Here is an 18,990-nt window from a genome sequence, read left to right on the forward strand (position 1 = left end):
CCTTGTATGCTCTGGGGATAAAATGATTGGACCTTTATTCCCTCAGTGCAAGGTTGGTATGATAAATAAAAAGGAAAACATCAAGTTATTTAAGACACAAATATGTTTTGTGTCCTAATAAAGTCTGTGCTTAGACTTGTCACATCTTTGCAAACAAGGGCATGGAGCCACCTGTGTGAATCTGAGGATAATGTTTTCCAAGATCTAAATGTTGTCTTTAGTGAGGGTATATTCAACATAAACAAAATCCAGAATGAACAGTTAAAGGCAATGAAATCATTGGCCTCTTCTAACCATATTTGCTCCCTTTTTTCAGTTTCATTTCTGAGAGCACCTCCTTGTTTACTATTAGTCAGTTTGAAAAGCATCTATGATAGGGTCAGGTGAACTTAAAGTGCTCTCATTGTGCTTTATAATAAACATATTTAGCTATTACAAGGTTTATGACTTCACTGAAGTATTTTTCAGAAGCAGAGACTAAAGCAGAAGGCAGACCTAGACCACAGGCCTGCCCATCACCACTGAAGCCTGGGGAAAAAATGACATATTTTTCCTTCTAAATCTCAGTGTTCAGATCTGTATGAAGAGATAATTGTATTTAACTTCAAATAAACCCTATACAGATTTAAGGTGGTACCAATTCTTCTTCTTCTTCTTCTATTTCATCCTATCTCTTGACCCAAAGGTCTTTGTCTACATGGTAAGAATGCCTTGAAAAATTTGAGTCAACACTTAACTCACAATTTCTCAATCTCATTGCTATTGCCATTTGCAGCTGAATAATTCTTTGCTGTGGGGGCTGCCCTGTGCATTGTGGGATGTTTAAAAGCATCCTTGGCCTTTATTCATTGGATGCCTGCATAACCTCTCATGTCATGACAATCAAAAATGTCCCCAGACATTGCCAAATGTCCCACGGGATGCAAAACCACCCCTGTGTGACAGTCACTGCCTTAAAGCATATAACCCACTCAAATCAGGAAAGAGCATCTCCCAGAATTGTTTCTGTCTCATGTATAGGGATAAACCACTGACCGCTAGCTGCAACTAAGAAAAGCTGTGAATGATCAATGTGAATCCTCAATACAGTTCAGATTTCAAGGCATTCTTTTCTCTTTCTTATTCATTCCTTTCCTTTCCTTCTTTCTTTCTTTTTTGTTTGTTTGTTTTTTGAGTAATATACCACTAGTTGACTATATAAATGAAAATGAGTTTGACTTTTCCCAGAATTTGTAGTTTGAATTTCACATCAGGAGATCACCCTTACTCAGCATTCTCAAGGACTGACACCTTCAGTACAAACCATTGTGCTGAACTAAAAGCTGTTAAACTTTGTCACTAAACTCTCTTTCCAGGCACTTGGATAGTTACCACAGACCTTAGCCAATGGCTCAACACCGGCCTAAAAATTACATGTGTGTACACACTTACGCTCACTCGCTCACACAGAGATGCAATTACAAAACCACCTTTCTCCACTACTAGTGCATCTGTGCCGCTTCCACATGTGATGGATGGAGCCCACATCAGCAGCGAGACAGCCTGAAGTAATGTTATTTTTATTGTGCAAATGCAGGTGAATTTCCTTAAAGGTCAATGCTAAGAATAAACTGACAAGATGGAAGAGGCTGCTGGAGAAAGGCAACTTACTAAATCTTCCAACTGGCCTGTAAGTGCTGATTAACAGGAAAATCAGCACCCTTGCCCCAAAACAAACCCCCTTGGTAGTTACTGGGCCAGGGCACATTTTTCTTCACCTTTTCAAAGTAAATAAAGAATGACAGTTAAGGAACTAAAAAATTTTTTAACTAATACATGACACAGTTGGTGCACAAACAAGAGGAACATTTTTTAAAAAGGTTCTGAAGCCAAGGTAGTAGTAAAGGGATTCCACCTGGGAAGTAGAAGAGGGGAGGCAAGCAGAATCAAATGTAAATTTTTAAAAAAATTTGGCCAAATAATCTTTATTAGTGGCTCAAGTTCATTAGTTTCATTAACCATTGTCCATTTTCCTCTGGCAGCAGCCATACTTAAATGTTCATTGATGATATTGACAAGCATGTATTTAGGCCATTTGAGCTCTATTTCTTCTCATGTGTGGGAAAATGACACCTCTCCAGTTATTGTTATATGGACAGAACCAACCGGCCCATTGAAGAAACCCTCCAAAATATTTCTATCTGAATAATCAGAGTTTGGCCATTTCCCCTGGTCAGAATGGCTAGAAAGTTACAGAACTTAGTGCCATTACATGTAGAATATTACCACTCTCTTGAATTCACTCCTTATTTCTTTCTTTTATATTTAGGCTTCCTCAGGGGTTTGCTTGAAGTTTTTAGTTAATGTTGGGGATCAGGATCTTCAACTCTCTGAGAGCTTCATAGTCCTGTGTGAGTCAAATTGGACAAACTTAACAATTCAATGAATGTTATTGGTGAAATACAGCTAAATCCACTCATCACTCTCTATTAATTTTGGTGACATGTGTATGTGAAGTTAATGGACTCGCCTTACGGGTCCTTACACATGACTCAATTATAGATCACTCTCAAGTTCCTGACTCCAACTGCAGAAGGGCCTGGAGATGAACTCTTCTTGGGTGAGGTAATTATTTTCATTCCCTGTTGGGCATCATTAGGATACATCTCACCCAGAGATGTGCTCCCCTCTACCCAGGGACAAAACCATAAAGGCTTTTAGTTCAGTTAAAAAATAATAATGATAAGTAAAAGGCACAAGCACACACAAAATGAAGAAGAGGTTATGGTTGACAGATAAAAGGGCAAAAGAATCATGGAAACCTACTCTACCCTAGTCCTGGGACAGGCTTCTTTGGGCCTTTTCTCTTAATAAATAATGCATGCTTTGATTTATTTGTAGCGGAAAGGAAGTGCCACTAGGAAGTGAGAGAAAAATTGACCCCTGTATATTCCCTAAAATAGAAGAGTTTCTCAAAGTAAGGTCCACAGGCCATTCCATCCAAACCATTACGAATACTAGCCCCAAATGCAGATTTTTGGCCCTACTTGAAGTTTCTGAATCAGACTCTCTGGGGTTAGGTAAAGGAATCTACACTTTAACAAGGGCTACACATGACTCCCATGCACATTGAGGGTTGAAAAACACTGCTAAGAAGTTTTCAATGGAGGTCACTGTAAAAAGAACCTCCATTTCAATGTAAAAACCTTCATTCCAATGTATATGGCAAGACGAGCAAAATAGCCATTTAAAACAAATGCTCTCCATGGTCGCATCACGGCACTGTGATTATTAAAGTTTAAGACTCTATTCTTTCAGCAGGGGTGGAGAGCAATAACCATTTCATCGAGAACCAGAATGATGAAAGCAATATAAATCAAACTCATTCCAGCAGGTTTCATTTGGTCTAATTTCTCTGCAGATATTAATCATTGTACAGTCCTGTACAAATGACAGCTAACTCAATTTTAACTCAGAACACAGAATGCTCACTCTGATTCTTTTCTCTAGTGTGGTATTTTGACAATATAAAAGAAAATAGATAAATCGAAACAGTGGGCCATGGAGACTGGAGGATACCAACAATATCAAGACATTAAAGAGAGAAATGGTCCATGCTAAACCTGTAACCCAGCATGCAAATCGGGAAAAAGTGTTCAGCTGCCACAGAGTCACTGGGGGAAAAAAATCACTGCCTTCATTCTTCCTCTGAAAATTGCTATGTCAGGTGGAGGTGACAAAGAATTCCACCTAAGAGTTCACAAAGAGTCTTATTACTTCTAGTAAAGGTCACCTAGAAGACCAAGGTTAGTTAGATTCCATGGCTTGACATCTTCCAGGGCTTGGCAGAAATACCAGCACTCAAGTGCTCTGGGTCAATTCACTGTGGAAACTACCGAGTGGGAAGGTTGAAATTGTAGTGAAGGAAAATGTATAAGAATCAAAGTTTGGCTCCCATTATGAAAGCTGGAATCAAGAAATTTTGCAAAACACTATATATGCCTTTGACTTTGTCACTGGAGCATGTTTGCTTTGCATAGACAAAGGATAATCAGAGAGGAACTGAAAACCCAGAAAAGCAAAAGTAATCCAGAAGTTCAAGCAGTGGCAGCTAAGAGGACTCAGAATGAATAACACACATCTGTGCCTGTGGGTAAAGATGACTCAGAATCAAACAAGGCCAACTGAAAAGTGAAAAACTCCATGTTGATTCCCCTTTAATAAATGTGTCGTCCCCAGATGCATTGGTTCAGAGTAAATATAGCTTTGGAGGAAGAGAAAGAAAGAGTGAAGGGAACACTTAGGATTGATGCATTGTTCCCCTTTTATTTTAATTCACCGTGCATGAATTTCTAGTGAGATAGCTGTGCCTACAATTACAAAGGATAAATAACATCGCTGTGCATTCCGGAAGCCACTTCCCTTTGCTGTTTTATGCCCCCATCTCAGTGCAATTTTTTCCCAGCAGGGGGCGGGGGAAGGAGAGCATGCTACCACATGATCTCATGGTTTTATTTTCCTGTCTTCCCCTTTTTCCGATGAACTAGGATCTCTCCCTTCTTGAGGGTGAGTAGGAGGACTTTATAGTTTCTGACTTCAGGAGAGCCACACACCTGCAGGGAATGGCCGCCCCAAGTTCACTGAATTTTAGCACTGCAGGATTTCCCAGGAGGCAGCCTAAGTGGGGGCTCTACACAGTGACTCCTCATTCAATTGACCCTTTGGATGCTATTAGTTCTTCATACCAGCAACTTATGGCCTTTGTCATAACCAATATTCAAGAAGCAAGCCACCTATATTGTTCTGTCCAGAACTGAACTAAAGGTTCTTAAGTTCAGGGAAACAGGCCAGAATCACAGTAACTACGAGGGCCGCTAAAAAAATTTAGTCTCATAACTTACTTACCCAGAACTCATTTTCCATGTTGAGGGCTGCACAGACATCACTTGATAGCTCCACTCAAACTCAGACTGAAGATGTCCACTTACTCAGTGCCCCCTCAGAGTTCTGTCCTGACCAGACCTCTGTCCATTGTTATGCCAACAACCAAGCAAATGAACACCACCTTGTTGTTTTAGTTGGACTGTATGAAGGGATGACTGATCCAGATGACAATATTTTGTTTTAAACAGATTCCCTACCACTAGTTAGGTTTCCTGGGGGTATAAAGAGTGCCTAAGCAGAAAAGAAGCCATGACAGGTCAAGGGACAGAAATAGTGCCATGAACATCTTCTGGGAAGCATGTCATTTACTATTTAAAGTGTGTAGTCAAAGCAGTAGGCCGACCGCCATCGCATCAGTTCTCCACTTCTTAAAAGTGTGTCTCTATCTTAATGCCACTTAAGTCAAGTCTGAAATTTAAGAAAGTTGGGGCACTGGTCATTTTATTGAAGCCTCAACTCTTTGACCACATTTCCAGGAGGGTCACAAGAATCATTTGACCAAAGTGAGTTTGAGGATGTCTTCATCAAATTCAACTTTTTCTTGACCTATTAAGTTCTTTGATTCTTTGCAGGATCCTTTATTATGAGTAGGAAGGTATTTTGATATGTTGTTAAGAAGCATTGAAAAAAATGAAGACATGTCAGTAAGCTTTGCAAAGCAATGTCAAATGTCTACTAATGTATTAATGCATAAAAGAAACTACTTAAATTCATAAGTTATAATTCTCTTGACAACTCAACTCCCTGATAAACTTTCTTTTTCACTTAAGTAAAACTTTACACTCTATTCAAAGCATCACGACAAGGAAACATTGGCTCAGTCTGTCACACAGGTATAAAGGCAAGAATTACAAAAATTCAGAAAGATACCCATATATTAATGGGCAATAATAACAGGAATCGAGACAGACCCTCTTACATAATAAAACTGCATTCATGAAAGATTTTCAGAAGAAGCAATTGGTCATTATTTTTCTCTCCTACAGACATCATACAGTTGCCTTTATTACCCATGACACATACACAGACACACAAGCACACAATTTAAAAAACCAGAAGTACTTGGCACAAAAATAAGGCTGACCAATTATTTTTCAGTTCCCACTGAAATGCATGAGAAATGCTAAAAATAAAACCTGGTCTCTTAATCTCCATAAACCACAAGTCTACAAAAAAGCTATTGGTGCATTAACAGAATACAGAGTCACATGGCTGGATGGCTATTAACAGTTTATTTTTGGCTGTGTCTATAAAGGTCAAGGATGTAATCAAGAAAAATAGTTCAGAAACCAAAACCTCAAGTTTGGAGTTCCACTTATCTAGTTGGGATGTTCAGACATGAGAGCAATGGCAGCCAATCCCAGTAAAGACACAGCCAAGTCCCAGAACCCCAACAACAAACACAACTGTCTACAGAAAAGTAACAATGTGGCACTGGGAGTTTAAGAAGTATGAGTGATTAGAGGTGTGCGGAGTACAATTCTGTCTCAAACACACAAAAGACTGGACCCTGATTCAAGTGTGAACTGTGTGGTGTTCTTGTTTCTACAACTATGTGCGAGTGCTGAGAATCTAATGTGGATTACGTGGGAAAACCACAGCAGGAAAACACCGGGTACAGAAGGCTGACCGTAGGGTCATTGAGTAGTGATTTTTGTGGACATGAAATGTTCATTTAATACAAAAAAGTGTGTGGCTAGCTCTTCTCACCCTGATTGCAGAGAAAGAGCAACTCAGTAAAATGGAGCCTGTGGGTGTTAATTTAGAAATAAGGAAGGCAATTTCTGGATGATGAGGGTTATTTGATGTTAGAAAGTGTTGCCAAGAGAGGCTGGGAAATCTTCCCAAAAGGATTTTGGGAAGAGAGCAGAGGCTCCTCTGTGTGAGGTGCTCTGAGACAGTGGCACTGGGAGCAGGGACACCCTCTTGCCAGCCAGACCCTGGGGTCATGTGCACTGTGTGTATTTATACAGACTTCTTCGTAATTGTGTTGCACAAACCCTCATGCATACGGAGTCCATAGAGACTGGCACATCATAGACTGGACTGAAAAGACATATAAATCTGCCATCCCTTTCTTTCCCCATTAACAAATGGGAAAGGAAAATTAAAACACTCAGACATATGCCATTAGGCCAGATAACTTTCTCCCATGTTCTCATTCAAAGGAGGGAGGTGGAAGATGAGAGAAAAACCAGTTTGGGACAAGTGACTCCCGAAGTCCCTCAGCCACTCTCACAGAGCTGGCTCTCGTTCTGTGTAAGATACTCAGTACATGGGACCAAGTTAACAAACAAATAAGCAAAAAAAAAAAAAAAAAATTTCTTATACTTCCACATCTGGAAAGAAATCTACCCTGTGGATTCACGTGTTAAGGTGAATTAGGTAAATAGGCAGTAGTATATCACTGGGCATTGTGTTCTAACAAACGCATATTGTCAGTTGTTGTTTTTCTTTGCAAATATGAATTTCTTTTAGGACGGTGATTTCAAAATGCTTGCACGGTTTGTTTCTTCTCCCACCCCCAGCCCTGCCCTATAGATGGTACTTCCGTAACAGTTCAGACTGCCAAGGATGTTTTCTCTCAGGAAACCGATCTGGAATTTTGATCTTGAGGAAATCCTGGATGCATTTCTCCAGCTCTTCCTCAATTGAGAGCTTTTCCTTCACAGCTTTTTTTTTGCTGCTCATGTTTGACTCCCTGGAGCCCGAAGTCAGAGTCCGGAGCAGATCGCTCTTCCGCCGCATCTCCGACTGTTGGATCAGCTGCACGGGGCCCTTCTTGATGGGGCGGTCCAGAGTCTGGATGTTGGTCTGGCGTGTCACGGGCCCACAGATGACTGTCTCCTGGGGAGAGCTGGCCTCAGACTGGCTGTCACAGCTGGAGGTGGAGAGGTCGTTGCAAGATGTGCCACTCTCCCCTTCTTTGTCACCCTTGCCATTCTTGCAGCAGCAATCACAATGTGAGGATGACCACCTAGAAGGCTCACCTGCAAGGAAGCACAGGACCCAAGAGATTAATGCCTGGGATAGCAGCATAGCACCTGAACACACACACACACACACACAAGCACCCAAAACCATGTCTTCAGAAGAAGAGGTGTGGCACTCAGAATGGGCTGCAACAGGGGCACCCAGAAGCCAAGTCTGTGGAGAGGAGGGGGTTAATAATGGCATGCTGGTGAGAGGAAGCAGAGCATAATTCTTAAGCCCACAGCACTGGAATAGATAGCCCTGGGACAGGGATACTCAGCTACTATTTACTAACCTGGTTACATCGGCAGACACCTTAAATTCTCAAAGCTTCACTTTCCTCATCTGTGAAATGAGGATAATGATTGTCCTACTACCTGAAGTTGTAGGGAGGATTCAGATAAGTCAAATGAAGTTCTGAATGAAGTACATGGTATACAATAAATGCTTCATAAATGCTAACAGGCTTTACTGTGGCTGATGTCAAACCCTAATTCAAAGCTCCACATGACAGCAGTCAGGTACAGTGGAGGAGTCTATATGAGTAGAAAGACAGTTGTCCATCAGGGAGGACTTACTTTGTGCCAGGCCCCATGTGGCTCTGTGCGCCCATCAACTTACTGGATCCTCGTGATAATTCTATAAACTCAGTAGCTCCATACAAGGAAACCAAGACCCTCAGAAGTTAAGGAACTTGACACAGTGTGGAACTTTAAGTGGCAGAGCTAGGATTCGAATACAGATCTCCCAAATGCCATATCCAAGGTAACTAACCACATTTCCTCAATTTGCCTCTCCATAAAATTCCTGCTTCTCCTTCAAAACAATATTCAAGGTTTAACTCCATACAGAAGCCCTTGTTTACCTCTCCTCAGAAATATTTGCCATTTTTTCCTCTGAATTATGATTTTGTAAGTGTTTCTATCACATCCACCTATCATATTCCTTAGAATTCTTTTTTACCTTCTGCATCTCAGCTACTATAGCATGAACTCTCTGAGGTGGGTGCAGTGAAGTGCGCATTGTTGTAATCGAAGGAACAGTATAGAAATTCAATAAAAGACTATCCACATAATGACTTGTTAGTACCTGGATCTAGCCATACCTGAAGTTAGTCCTATCTGGACTTTTCATTTAAGCCAATGCAAGTCCTTATCTCCCTTTCCCCCAAGTCTTGACTCCACCACTGAATTCCATGATTTGGAGGCAGTCACTTTCCAGATACACAGTTGGTGGCTCCCTGAACTAGAAAATACATGATTATGGCACAAAGCAATGTTCTAAATAGATCTTTCACCGCTCCTGGTCTTGCACTCTAAACAGCCATTGTCTTCTTGGAGGTATGAACCTGATTCTATTTGCTAATCATATATTGGGCACTGGGTCTGTCATACAGTTCATTGCACTTAAGCCATGAAAATAAAGGGAAACAAAGGTCCTTAATGATGGTAATATTGGGGACAAGGATAATGTAGCATCTTTATGTGTTTTATGGGAAACCCAGTCTTTTTTTTTAAATAATGGTTTATTTTTTATATTTTATTGATTATGTTGTTATAATAGTTCCAATTTTTCCCCCTTTGCTCCCCTGCATCCAGCACCCCCTCCCCAATGCCCCCCACCCCGAGTTCATATCCATTGGGTCATGCATACAAGTTTCTTGGCTTCACCCTTTCCTATATTCTTCTTCTTTTTTAAATTAATTAATTTTATAACATTAAAAAATAACAATTCCCCCCTCTCAGACTTAGGATCCTTTATAATCTCATAAAGGACAACGGGTGAAGGTCTCGAGCTCCTCTAGCTGCTTCAAGCTGGACATGGTCATTGTCCTACCTACCCTTGGGTCCAGAAAACCCTAATAATGGTTGGGGTGTGGAGGGGAGGGTGGCCTTCTCACACGGGGAAGGACCTTGCAGACTCCAGGTCACCTGGCTGTCCCCGGACAATGGTGTGCTTGGTTTAACAAGTTGGCATCCTTGTTGTATCCTGGGGGCAACAGATTTGGCAACAGAGTTAAAAGGCATCATTCAATCCAAAACCACTAGATGACAAAAGGCAGGGATTAATTTTTCAATGTCTCACATTAGGGAACAAAAGGGCTTCTTTGGAGGAAGGTGTGCCAGGCACATCACATCTGTTTAAAACCCCTTTGCCCACTATACTTAGTTTGGGCTAAGGGGAAGGGAAAGCTAGTCTTAATGTGCATTAGATCTTGTTCTCATCAATAATGGGTTACTTTATAACAAGATTCCATTTCACTGCCATTTTCAAATATGGTCACAGTAGAGGAAACCTAGAATGGAACCAATATGGAAAGTTATGTTCTGTCTTCTAGTACAATGCCTGTCCTCTACATACCTAAATGATTAACTATTTATAGCAACTTATCTTGATATAGTTTTCCAGAAAGATTAAAACAAAAAACGTCCCCATAAATCACAACTCCAGGAGTGTCTCTAACACGAAGTCTCTCTTTCAAACCACATTTTTAAAATGTGACCAAATAATCATTGTATTTATACACCCATTAAATGAAATGCAACAATCCAATTAGGCAAAAGGAATCACCATAGCACTAATGTCCTAGTCGTCATCTTGGGCTATTACAAATAAATGTCTGTGCAACAGAGACTATTCCACTTGCACCAGCTGGTGACGAGAGTAACACAATGGAAAATGGCTATTGTCTGCCAGCCCTGATTTATTTTTTTATCCTCACCTGAGGATTTTTTAAAAATTGATTTTACATTGAGAGAAAGGGAGGGAGGGAAGCGGGAGGGAGGAAGGGGGAGGGAGGGGGAGGGAGGGAGGGAGAGAGGGAAAGAGGGAGAGAGGGAGAGAGAGAGATCGGTTTGAGAAACATCCATCAATTGCCTCTTGTACATTCCCTGACTGGGGATCAAACCCACAACCTAGGCGTACCCTGACCGGGAGTTGAACCTGTGACCTTTTGGTGTATGGGACAACACTCCAATCAACTGAGTCACCTGGCCAGACAGCCCAGATTTTAAGGAGATCATTTTTCTCCTTCAGGAGAATATCTCTGCCTCTCCAAACCTGGCCATCCCCACACTATTACTCAATGGAGAAATGGCTCCATGATTTGGGTCAAGAAAAAGTAATCACATCAACCTCATTTGATTCTTTTTGAGAAAGTTTCAGAACTGAACTTAACCTTAAAAAGGGAAAGAAAGAAAAAAAAGTGAGGAGAGGAAATATATGCTATGATATGCCTGCCTACAAGACGACAAACTATTTAGACATAAACCTGCTGAACCGAGAGAAATGCAAGCCCTGGGTGGACTTGGAGAGAAACCAGGAGCTTTTCTAAAAGCCACTTGGCAACACAAACAACATCGTGGGAGGGAGCCCCGTGCGTTCACGTGGAAAACTGCACGCAGCCTCCAGAATGTGTCCAAGCCAAGAACCTGGCGCAGACACAGCTACTTCCTCCCCGAACTGCTGAGATAATCCCGGATTTGAATGCCAGCTGGGATCCTCCAGCTTCCAGGCATGTGCAAGTGGTACTTTCCACTTCTTCTAGGCATTATCACTATGAAAGGGAACTTGAACAACTTAATTTTAGTGAAGCCTGTTATATTACCACATGCTTCAATATTTTATGAGACCATTTGAATGTTTTACCATTTTGGCAAGATAATTCATAAAATGGTGCCTGAGGTCTACATATTATGTTGAAATCAAGGAAGAACTTGGGAATTAATACAGTCCAGCTGGAGGTGCTGTGTGATGAGTTAGAAATTTGAAAAAATCAGATGTGAGAAGATACCACTCATTTCTTTTCTTGTCTGTCTGACCACCCCCTTTCTGAGAACTTGGCCTTAGGCAGAGGTGTTTAACCAGAGCACAGAAGTGACACGCATGTGGGTGCTGGACACTTTTGCCTGGCAGTCCTGCTGACAGGTGCTCACAGGTCCTGGAAAGTGTGGAAACTGCAACAAACTTAGGATCCCAATTTGCTGAGGTTTCAATACTGACTATAATCACTCTCTCCACTTGAGGAGAAAATAGGATACAATTGATTAGCCAGATGTGAGAACACCATTTCATTCCAAGACAAGTCTGATTTATTGATATTAAAAAACCAAATAACTTATTGCCTTTGGGGGTTTATTAACTAGTTGCTCATCAAAGGGAGTAATTGCCCTACCTTATTTTAAAATAAACTATTGCTGAATTTGTTGGCTATTACATCACTTTTGGTATCTGGCACATAATAGAGGTTTGCTGAATGTTTGATGTATGAATGAATGAATGAATGAGCCAAACACATATGTTGAACTGCATGGAGTTGGCTCCGCAGTGAGGACTCACAATCTGTCAGCTTGAATCAGTTACTTTAGCAAATTCTGCCTCAGTTTTCTCATCTGAAAAATAAAATTAATAGCAGCTTTCTCATATAGTTTTAGGAATACTAAATAAGATAGTTAATGCAAAGGTGTTTCCTGGTTTGTGGCACCCAATAAGCATTCCATTCATTCATACCTATTTGTTCTACCATAAGCCAGACACTGATCTACATAAACAAAACAAATCAGGAGCTTGTCAGAGATGATTGTTACATTTCCACAACTAATTCTTAGGTCTGGTTGGAGCATCATGTGTCAGGAATGTGTATAATGGGCATTTAGTGATGTTTGACTTGATGTGGGAGGGAAAATAACCACATCAGGGACCGTGTCTGGCACACAGTGTGTGACAAGGGGACAGTTTCGGAAGGAAAGTCCCTTTGCAGGACAGTGCTCACAATTTTACAAATGAATGAGTCTTTCAGGGTGAAAATGTACTTGAAGACACAACAATTAAATTTAAACCTAGAGCCAGGAGGAATTTGTAATTTGGATTAAATGGGGAGGGACAGGGAACCCAATTGCCCCAAGTCCTTAAAGCCCAAATCTTCCAACATTTTACAATGTGGAAAAACTGAGGACCAGTCAAGCAAACTGTATGACTGGCCTTGGCCCCTTTACACTGTACCCCCAACTGTGGAAGTCCTTACTGATGAAGAAGAAATAAAAGAAAAAAAGGCTACAGAATATTTCTCCCGTATGAAAAATTCAAACCAAGCTAAGCAAAACATGACTTAGCAAACTCACAAAGTGCTTATGCATTTTTAAAAGAGGCAGCTCTGCAATCTACCCACACTTCAAATTCTCCACCTGCTAATGGGTGGGAACACAATGCACATCACTTACAGCAACAGCTGAGAAAACTGTTCTCCTCGGTCCTGTCAGTGATGGAGGAGCTGGCCCACCTGGGAGTGAGGTAGCCAGACTTAATTTATTGGGGCTGTTAAAAGACCTTCTTAGTATCCCAGTTGAAAAGTCAATAATGGCCAAATTGATGTTTTTATAATTCTGCTAACCTTGGAAAAGTTGTTGCAGACTGCAGATCGGAGTAGGCAGGCTCTGCAAGCTTCTGAGAAAAATGCATCTTCAAGCTTGACAACTGTCAGATCTTGCTTCCGGTTGACCTTTTTTCCCTTGTGGACATTTGGCCTTGGGTGGGCCCAGCTGGGGCTCCTCATTAAGAGGGAGCAAGTTTGGGTAGGTCTGAGACAGTAAACCCATCCAGGCATCAGTCCAGACCAGTCAGGAAAACAGATACTCTGTCTGATATCTTAATAGGGAGAAATTAATGTAAGGAATTGGTTAAATAGATATTGGAGGAATGAAAATGCAAAAAGGTGACACCGAAGAGACAAAGACAGCGATGGCAGGAGACAGCTACCACCCTTGGGGTTGGGAGGCAGATGCTTGCAGAACGCACCCTTTGGAGGTTGCGCCCAGGCATATGAGGGGGCACGCGTCCTGCTGGTGCTGCATCACTGCAGGGGCCTGGCTCTGAGAGTTACAGGATAAAACAAGGTTGGAAACTGGGATCCACTGCTTTGGGGGTAAATAAAAGCTGGCTTGAAGCTGATGAGCAGAGAGCAGACGAGGAGTCCTTCCTGGCCTCCTGTCTCAGGGTCTTCCCCTAGCACTGGCCACGGACAGAACCTAACAGGAAGCCACCGGGACAGATGCAAAGTGCGGTGGGCTGAATCCCACCTGAGCAGCACAGCAGACAGGGGTGGGTTCAGAGCTGAGTGATGACAACTTATTAACAGCACACTCACCCTGCCCTAGATGCGAAAGACAAGAAAGACGCAGCTCTTGACCTGCTAGACCTGTGCTCAGAGGGAGGAATTACGAAATAGAAATAAAAGAAACTCTCGCCTCACTCCTGCCCTGCTACCCTTTTTTATACCTTAGGGTTTTGCATTTGTCCTTTCTTCTGCTAACGACACTTATTCTTATTTTCACCTGTTTAGCTCTTTTTTTCTGTTCTCAAGAGCTCAGCTTCACGTCACTCTCTCAGGGGAGCCTTACCTATCTCCACCCCAGTTTAAGCCAGTCCTAATCTCTAGCCCACGTCTTTCACAGAAACACCACCTGTAACCACGGTTTATCGTTCAGTGTCTGTTTCCCACACTGGCCTGTAAGGCCTGTGTTTGTCCCCTCCTGAATTCTAATGCACACTCTGGGGCGCCTATAGGTCAGGGTTCCATGCACATAGTAGATGCTTAGGAAATATCTGCAGGATAAATGAATGGGAGAGCAAAAAAATGATGTGAAGGGACAGTGATTTTTTGTTTAGAGTGTGTGTGAAAGACATTGTCCTATCCCTTGGGGAAAAAAGGATTAGAAAATGTGACATGCAACGGTCATGGGTATGGAAAATATTTCAGCATATCACTAGATTTAATATGCATGTGGCAAAAACATGCTGACTGACAGAGATAATGGCCAAGTCCACAGCTATCCAAAATTGAGAAATTGCACACACACACACACACACACACACACAGGGTAGGGCAAAAGTTAACAGTTGTGAGTATACAGAATACAGAAAACAGTTTATTCTTGTATTATTTACTAATTATTGTATCATTTTCCATACAAACAACTGTAAGCCTGCTTTTTCCCTGCCCTGTATGTATATGTACATATATGTATTTTTCATTGACTATCATTCATAATTATTTACTGATATGTATAAAAATGCCTAAAGGGATTATACAACTTACGTAAAAATTAAGTTTCCTTACAATTCAATCCCTGGTCTCTATTCCCATAATTTTTCCCATTTGCTCATACTCAGACATACCCTTCTAACTCAAGTTTCTTATCTGTGGAGTTGCTCTCGAAATACAGCAATGCAATGGTTTGCATAAAGCAAGAACTTCTGAATTTTGACTTCGTGGTCTACTGCCTTGTTCTTTCAAGTGTTTCTTGATGACACATTTATGTCATTTTCCAGGTCCTTTTTGACCTTCTCTTGCTTTCTTCCACTTTACTGTATTTCCTCCTCTTAGTCTCCGTATTGTGTAACTAAGATCACACTTGATTGCTCTTTCCCAAAAGTTCCCGTTTGCCTATTTTTTTTGTGGCCCATCCCTTTTCTTGTCCTGGCCTCTTCATCTCGGCTCCCTTCTTCATTTTTCTTCACCCATCTTTCATAGACCCGAATGAGTCAACAACTTCCCCTACAACTTCTCTCCATGTGCATCTAATGGTCTTTTGTCTCTTAAAACAAGATGAATATGCAATTACTTACACACCCTTCTCTGTTCCATGTTGCCCTCAAGGGTCTGTCTAGTGTGGTGCCATACTGAGCCACAAGGAGAGGGCACGTGGCCCCAAGAGGAACGTCTCACCTCCCAACCAAAGGAATGCTTTAAGGAAGGGCATGAGATCCAAGAGGGAGGTATCAGAGTCCTCATTGTGACTGTGATTCTGAAACTTATGGGCAATAGATGCTCTGGGATGTGGGAGGCTGCCAAGCAAGGACAATGTGCATCCAGTGGCCATCTTCCCACCAGCTGGGCAGCGCTGATGCAGAAGGAAGCCAAGCAAAACAGCCAAGCTGAGAAACAGTCAGCAGACAGGGTCCCCCATCTAGCAGCATCTTGCATTGGCTCTATTCCTAAGCTTATAATTTTATAATGCAAGACATTCTCTTTCCCCTCTTGCTTAATTTTGTGTTACTTACAATAAGAGTCTTGAAAACTACCTTAAATTAATGTGAACACACTCAATATCTGTCTAATTTACCTCTGTCATCCTCTGAGTACTTGTTCAGCTTTCTCACTAATGTTGGCCAGTGTTTTAGGGGCAAAAGAACTATTACTTTGCTAAGCTAATTTATAGATGACTTGTTCCTTCTCTGGAATAGTAGCCTCTTTGCTACACTGGTCCCAGCAAATTTGACACCCTCAAGAGATATATTAAGGTGTTCTTGCCACCTGTTGTACATAGTGATTTCAATTGTGAATAAGCGTTACTAATAAAGATTAATTTTGAGAACCTCCTACATGTCTGTTATTTGTGCTCACACGTTAACTAATATAATCTTCAAAATAACCCTATTAGCTGTCAGGCATTCTTCTTTTTATGGAGGAGTAAACAATAGCTCAAAGTGGTTAATTATCTAATCCAAAGTTGTAAACTTGACAAGTGTCAGATTATGAATTCAAACCCAGGTCTCTTTTAATACAAAACCTCTGTTCTGTTTGATGGAAACATTATTCAATATCATGAGAATGTTCTACTAAGGATATTTCAAAATCCTCACAGGCCTAAAGGGTTAAACTGTTGACTCAGTTGCCTTCCCCCAGTCTACTGGAAAGAGCTGAAACGACTAAATGAAGGATGAGTTGTCATGGGTGTTCTTCCTGATGTGCAGAGCATGTCACATCCCCCATCACTCCTCAGTTCTGCCAGGGCTACCCTGGTAGCATCTGCAGTGTCTGACCTAAGCACTTGGCACGGGAGAAAAAGCCCTTTGCCAGTTAATTACGTGTAGTAGTTGCTAATATTGCTTAATGAATTTTCAACAACCAATCAATATGCAACAATCTCTCAAAGGAAGGAAAAAATCACAGCCTAACCATCTATGGTTTATTGGTAAATGCAAACCTAAACTTCTATTGATAATCTTAGTTAAAAAAAAAAAAGCCAAATTAACTAAGAGTAATTATTCAAGAGCTAGAGAACCCTGTAAATCTTATTATAAACACAGATAAAGTTTAAAAATCTGTCTTAACTTGGGGTGGTGAACACACAATAAATGCGCAGATGATGTATTATAGACCTGTATCCTTGAAACCTATATAATTTTATTGAACAATGCCATCCCAATAAATTCAATAAAAATAAAATAGAAAAATAAGGAACTGTCTCAAAACACACATAAATCAGAAACTACTTTGAAGGGAGGTAAGGTAAACCAGAAAACTTTGGCCAATGAGAAGAACGGCCATGAGGAGCCCAACCAGGAACCTCATTGTGCGCAGGCCAGACTGAGTCACAGGAGGAGGCCACTGAGCACCTAGTTCTGGGGCCTGATAGTGTCAGAGCCCAACTCTGGGTCTGGAGCCCTGTCTGGGACCATGCCAGGGATACAGATGGGAAGGAGCAGAGCCATGTGGGCAAAAGATGGATAAATTAAACCCAACCATAGACGGTTTCACATATGAACAGTCCAGCATCTGGGGAGAAGAAAGCTCTCAGGAAGAGTCCATTACTGAGTGCAGTAAAGATAAACACTGGACAGAGCAGTTTGGAGAAAACAGATTCTTCCAATATGACCACATGGCTAATGGAGAGGGAGAGAGGGGGAGGGGGAGGGAGAGAAGGAGAGGAGGAGTGGTTAGTGATAACATGGACCTGCATTTGCACTCACGACGCCAACATGGGCCTGGGCGTTTTACCTGCATCATCTCATTAAACTTTCACAACGAGTGAAGAGAGACAAGGAATTACAACACCTAATCCCTGCCTCCTAGGGTGACTAGGAACCTAGAGAGGACCAGACTTCCTCAGGGGCCAGGGGGACTGACACTCCAGCACAGAGATTACTCAGAATCAACATCTGAGAGACCTTCCTTTAAACAGCACACACCTGTAATGGAAGACTAAGTCTGGCATCTCAGCGTGAATGGGGTTGATCAAAATGCTTGGGCCTGTCAGAGAAAGTCCAAGAACCCACATTAGTGTGCAAAGCCTAGCAAATGATACTAATGAACTATGAGTACCTACCATGTGTCATGTGTGATGCTAAGTGCTTCACAAACATTTTTATTTTATTCTAACAGTAACTCTCTAAGGCAGAGTTTCTCAACATTGGTGTAATGGACCTTTGGGCTGAATAATCCCTCTGTCGTGGGGGCTGCCCTGTGCATTGCAGGATGTGTAAAAGCAACCCTGGCAGTAGCACCTCCTCTCCTCAGACAACTAAAAATGTCTCTGGATAGTGCCAAGTGTCCCCTAGGGTGGGGGACAAAATCACCTCTAGTTGAGAACTACTGCTCTAAGGTAAATATTCCTCTTTTACTGATGAGAAAACTGAATGTCTTACTTTTTGACTCATTTTGCTACAAGCCACAAAGCTAGTAAAAGGTGAAACTAGAATTTGATTTTTGGTAGCTCTGACCCCAAGATTCCTGCCTGTTCTATCACTGCACCGCAATATTCCAGGGCAAGGAGGACTGTTCGAAAGGAGCTTGTCTGGCAGAGACCCAACCATTCCATTCTTGACAAGTTCCCCAAAAATGCCAGTGTAAGGAGATAAAGGAAATTGAATCGCCCTTTCACTTTTCATAAAATACAAAGAATGCCTCATTTTCACCAGGCTAGCTTCAGCTGATAACAAAATAGAAAGATTCACAGAATCTATTTAGTAGCTCTGCCTGAATATGTATCTCTGCTAATTGGTCACTGACTAGTTACTATTCCTTTTAGTTAGGATTTCAAAATGAGACAAAGATGACTCTCACCAAGGATTTTTCCCACACAGCCGTAGCCTCTGTGAATATCATGCAATCAAAGGTAACCTTAAATAAAGTGGTTACTCTGTGCCAGGTGTTGTTATGAACTTGCCTTGCAGAATCTTATTTGAGATTTACAACATCACTAGGAAATGACTTCATTATCATTCACATTAGTCGGAAGAGCAAACTGAGGAACAGAGAAACTAAGTAACTACACCGAAGTCTTTAAGAGACCAACTGTGATACAAACTGGGGCA

General features: G+C 41.5%; 1 protein-coding gene across 1 annotated transcript in view; it reads right to left on the minus strand.

The window, feature by feature from the left end:
• Nucleotides 1–7,458: 7,458 nt before the first annotated feature.
• KCTD16 (potassium channel tetramerization domain containing 16) overlaps nt 7,459–18,990 on the minus strand; it is a 243,980-nt gene continuing 232,448 nt past the window's right edge. Inside the window, exon 2 of the mRNA XM_090289315.1 lies at nt 7,459–7,913. Coding sequence (XP_090145441.1) covers nt 7,459–7,913 — 455 coding nt within the window. The remainder of the gene's footprint in view (nt 7,914–18,990) is intronic.

This window comes from Furipterus horrens, unplaced genomic scaffold, assembly GCF_987537825.1.
Source record: "Furipterus horrens unplaced genomic scaffold, mFurHor1.1.pri manual_scaffold_10, whole genome shotgun sequence".
Lineage (NCBI taxonomy): Eukaryota > Metazoa > Chordata > Mammalia > Chiroptera > Furipteridae > Furipterus > Furipterus horrens.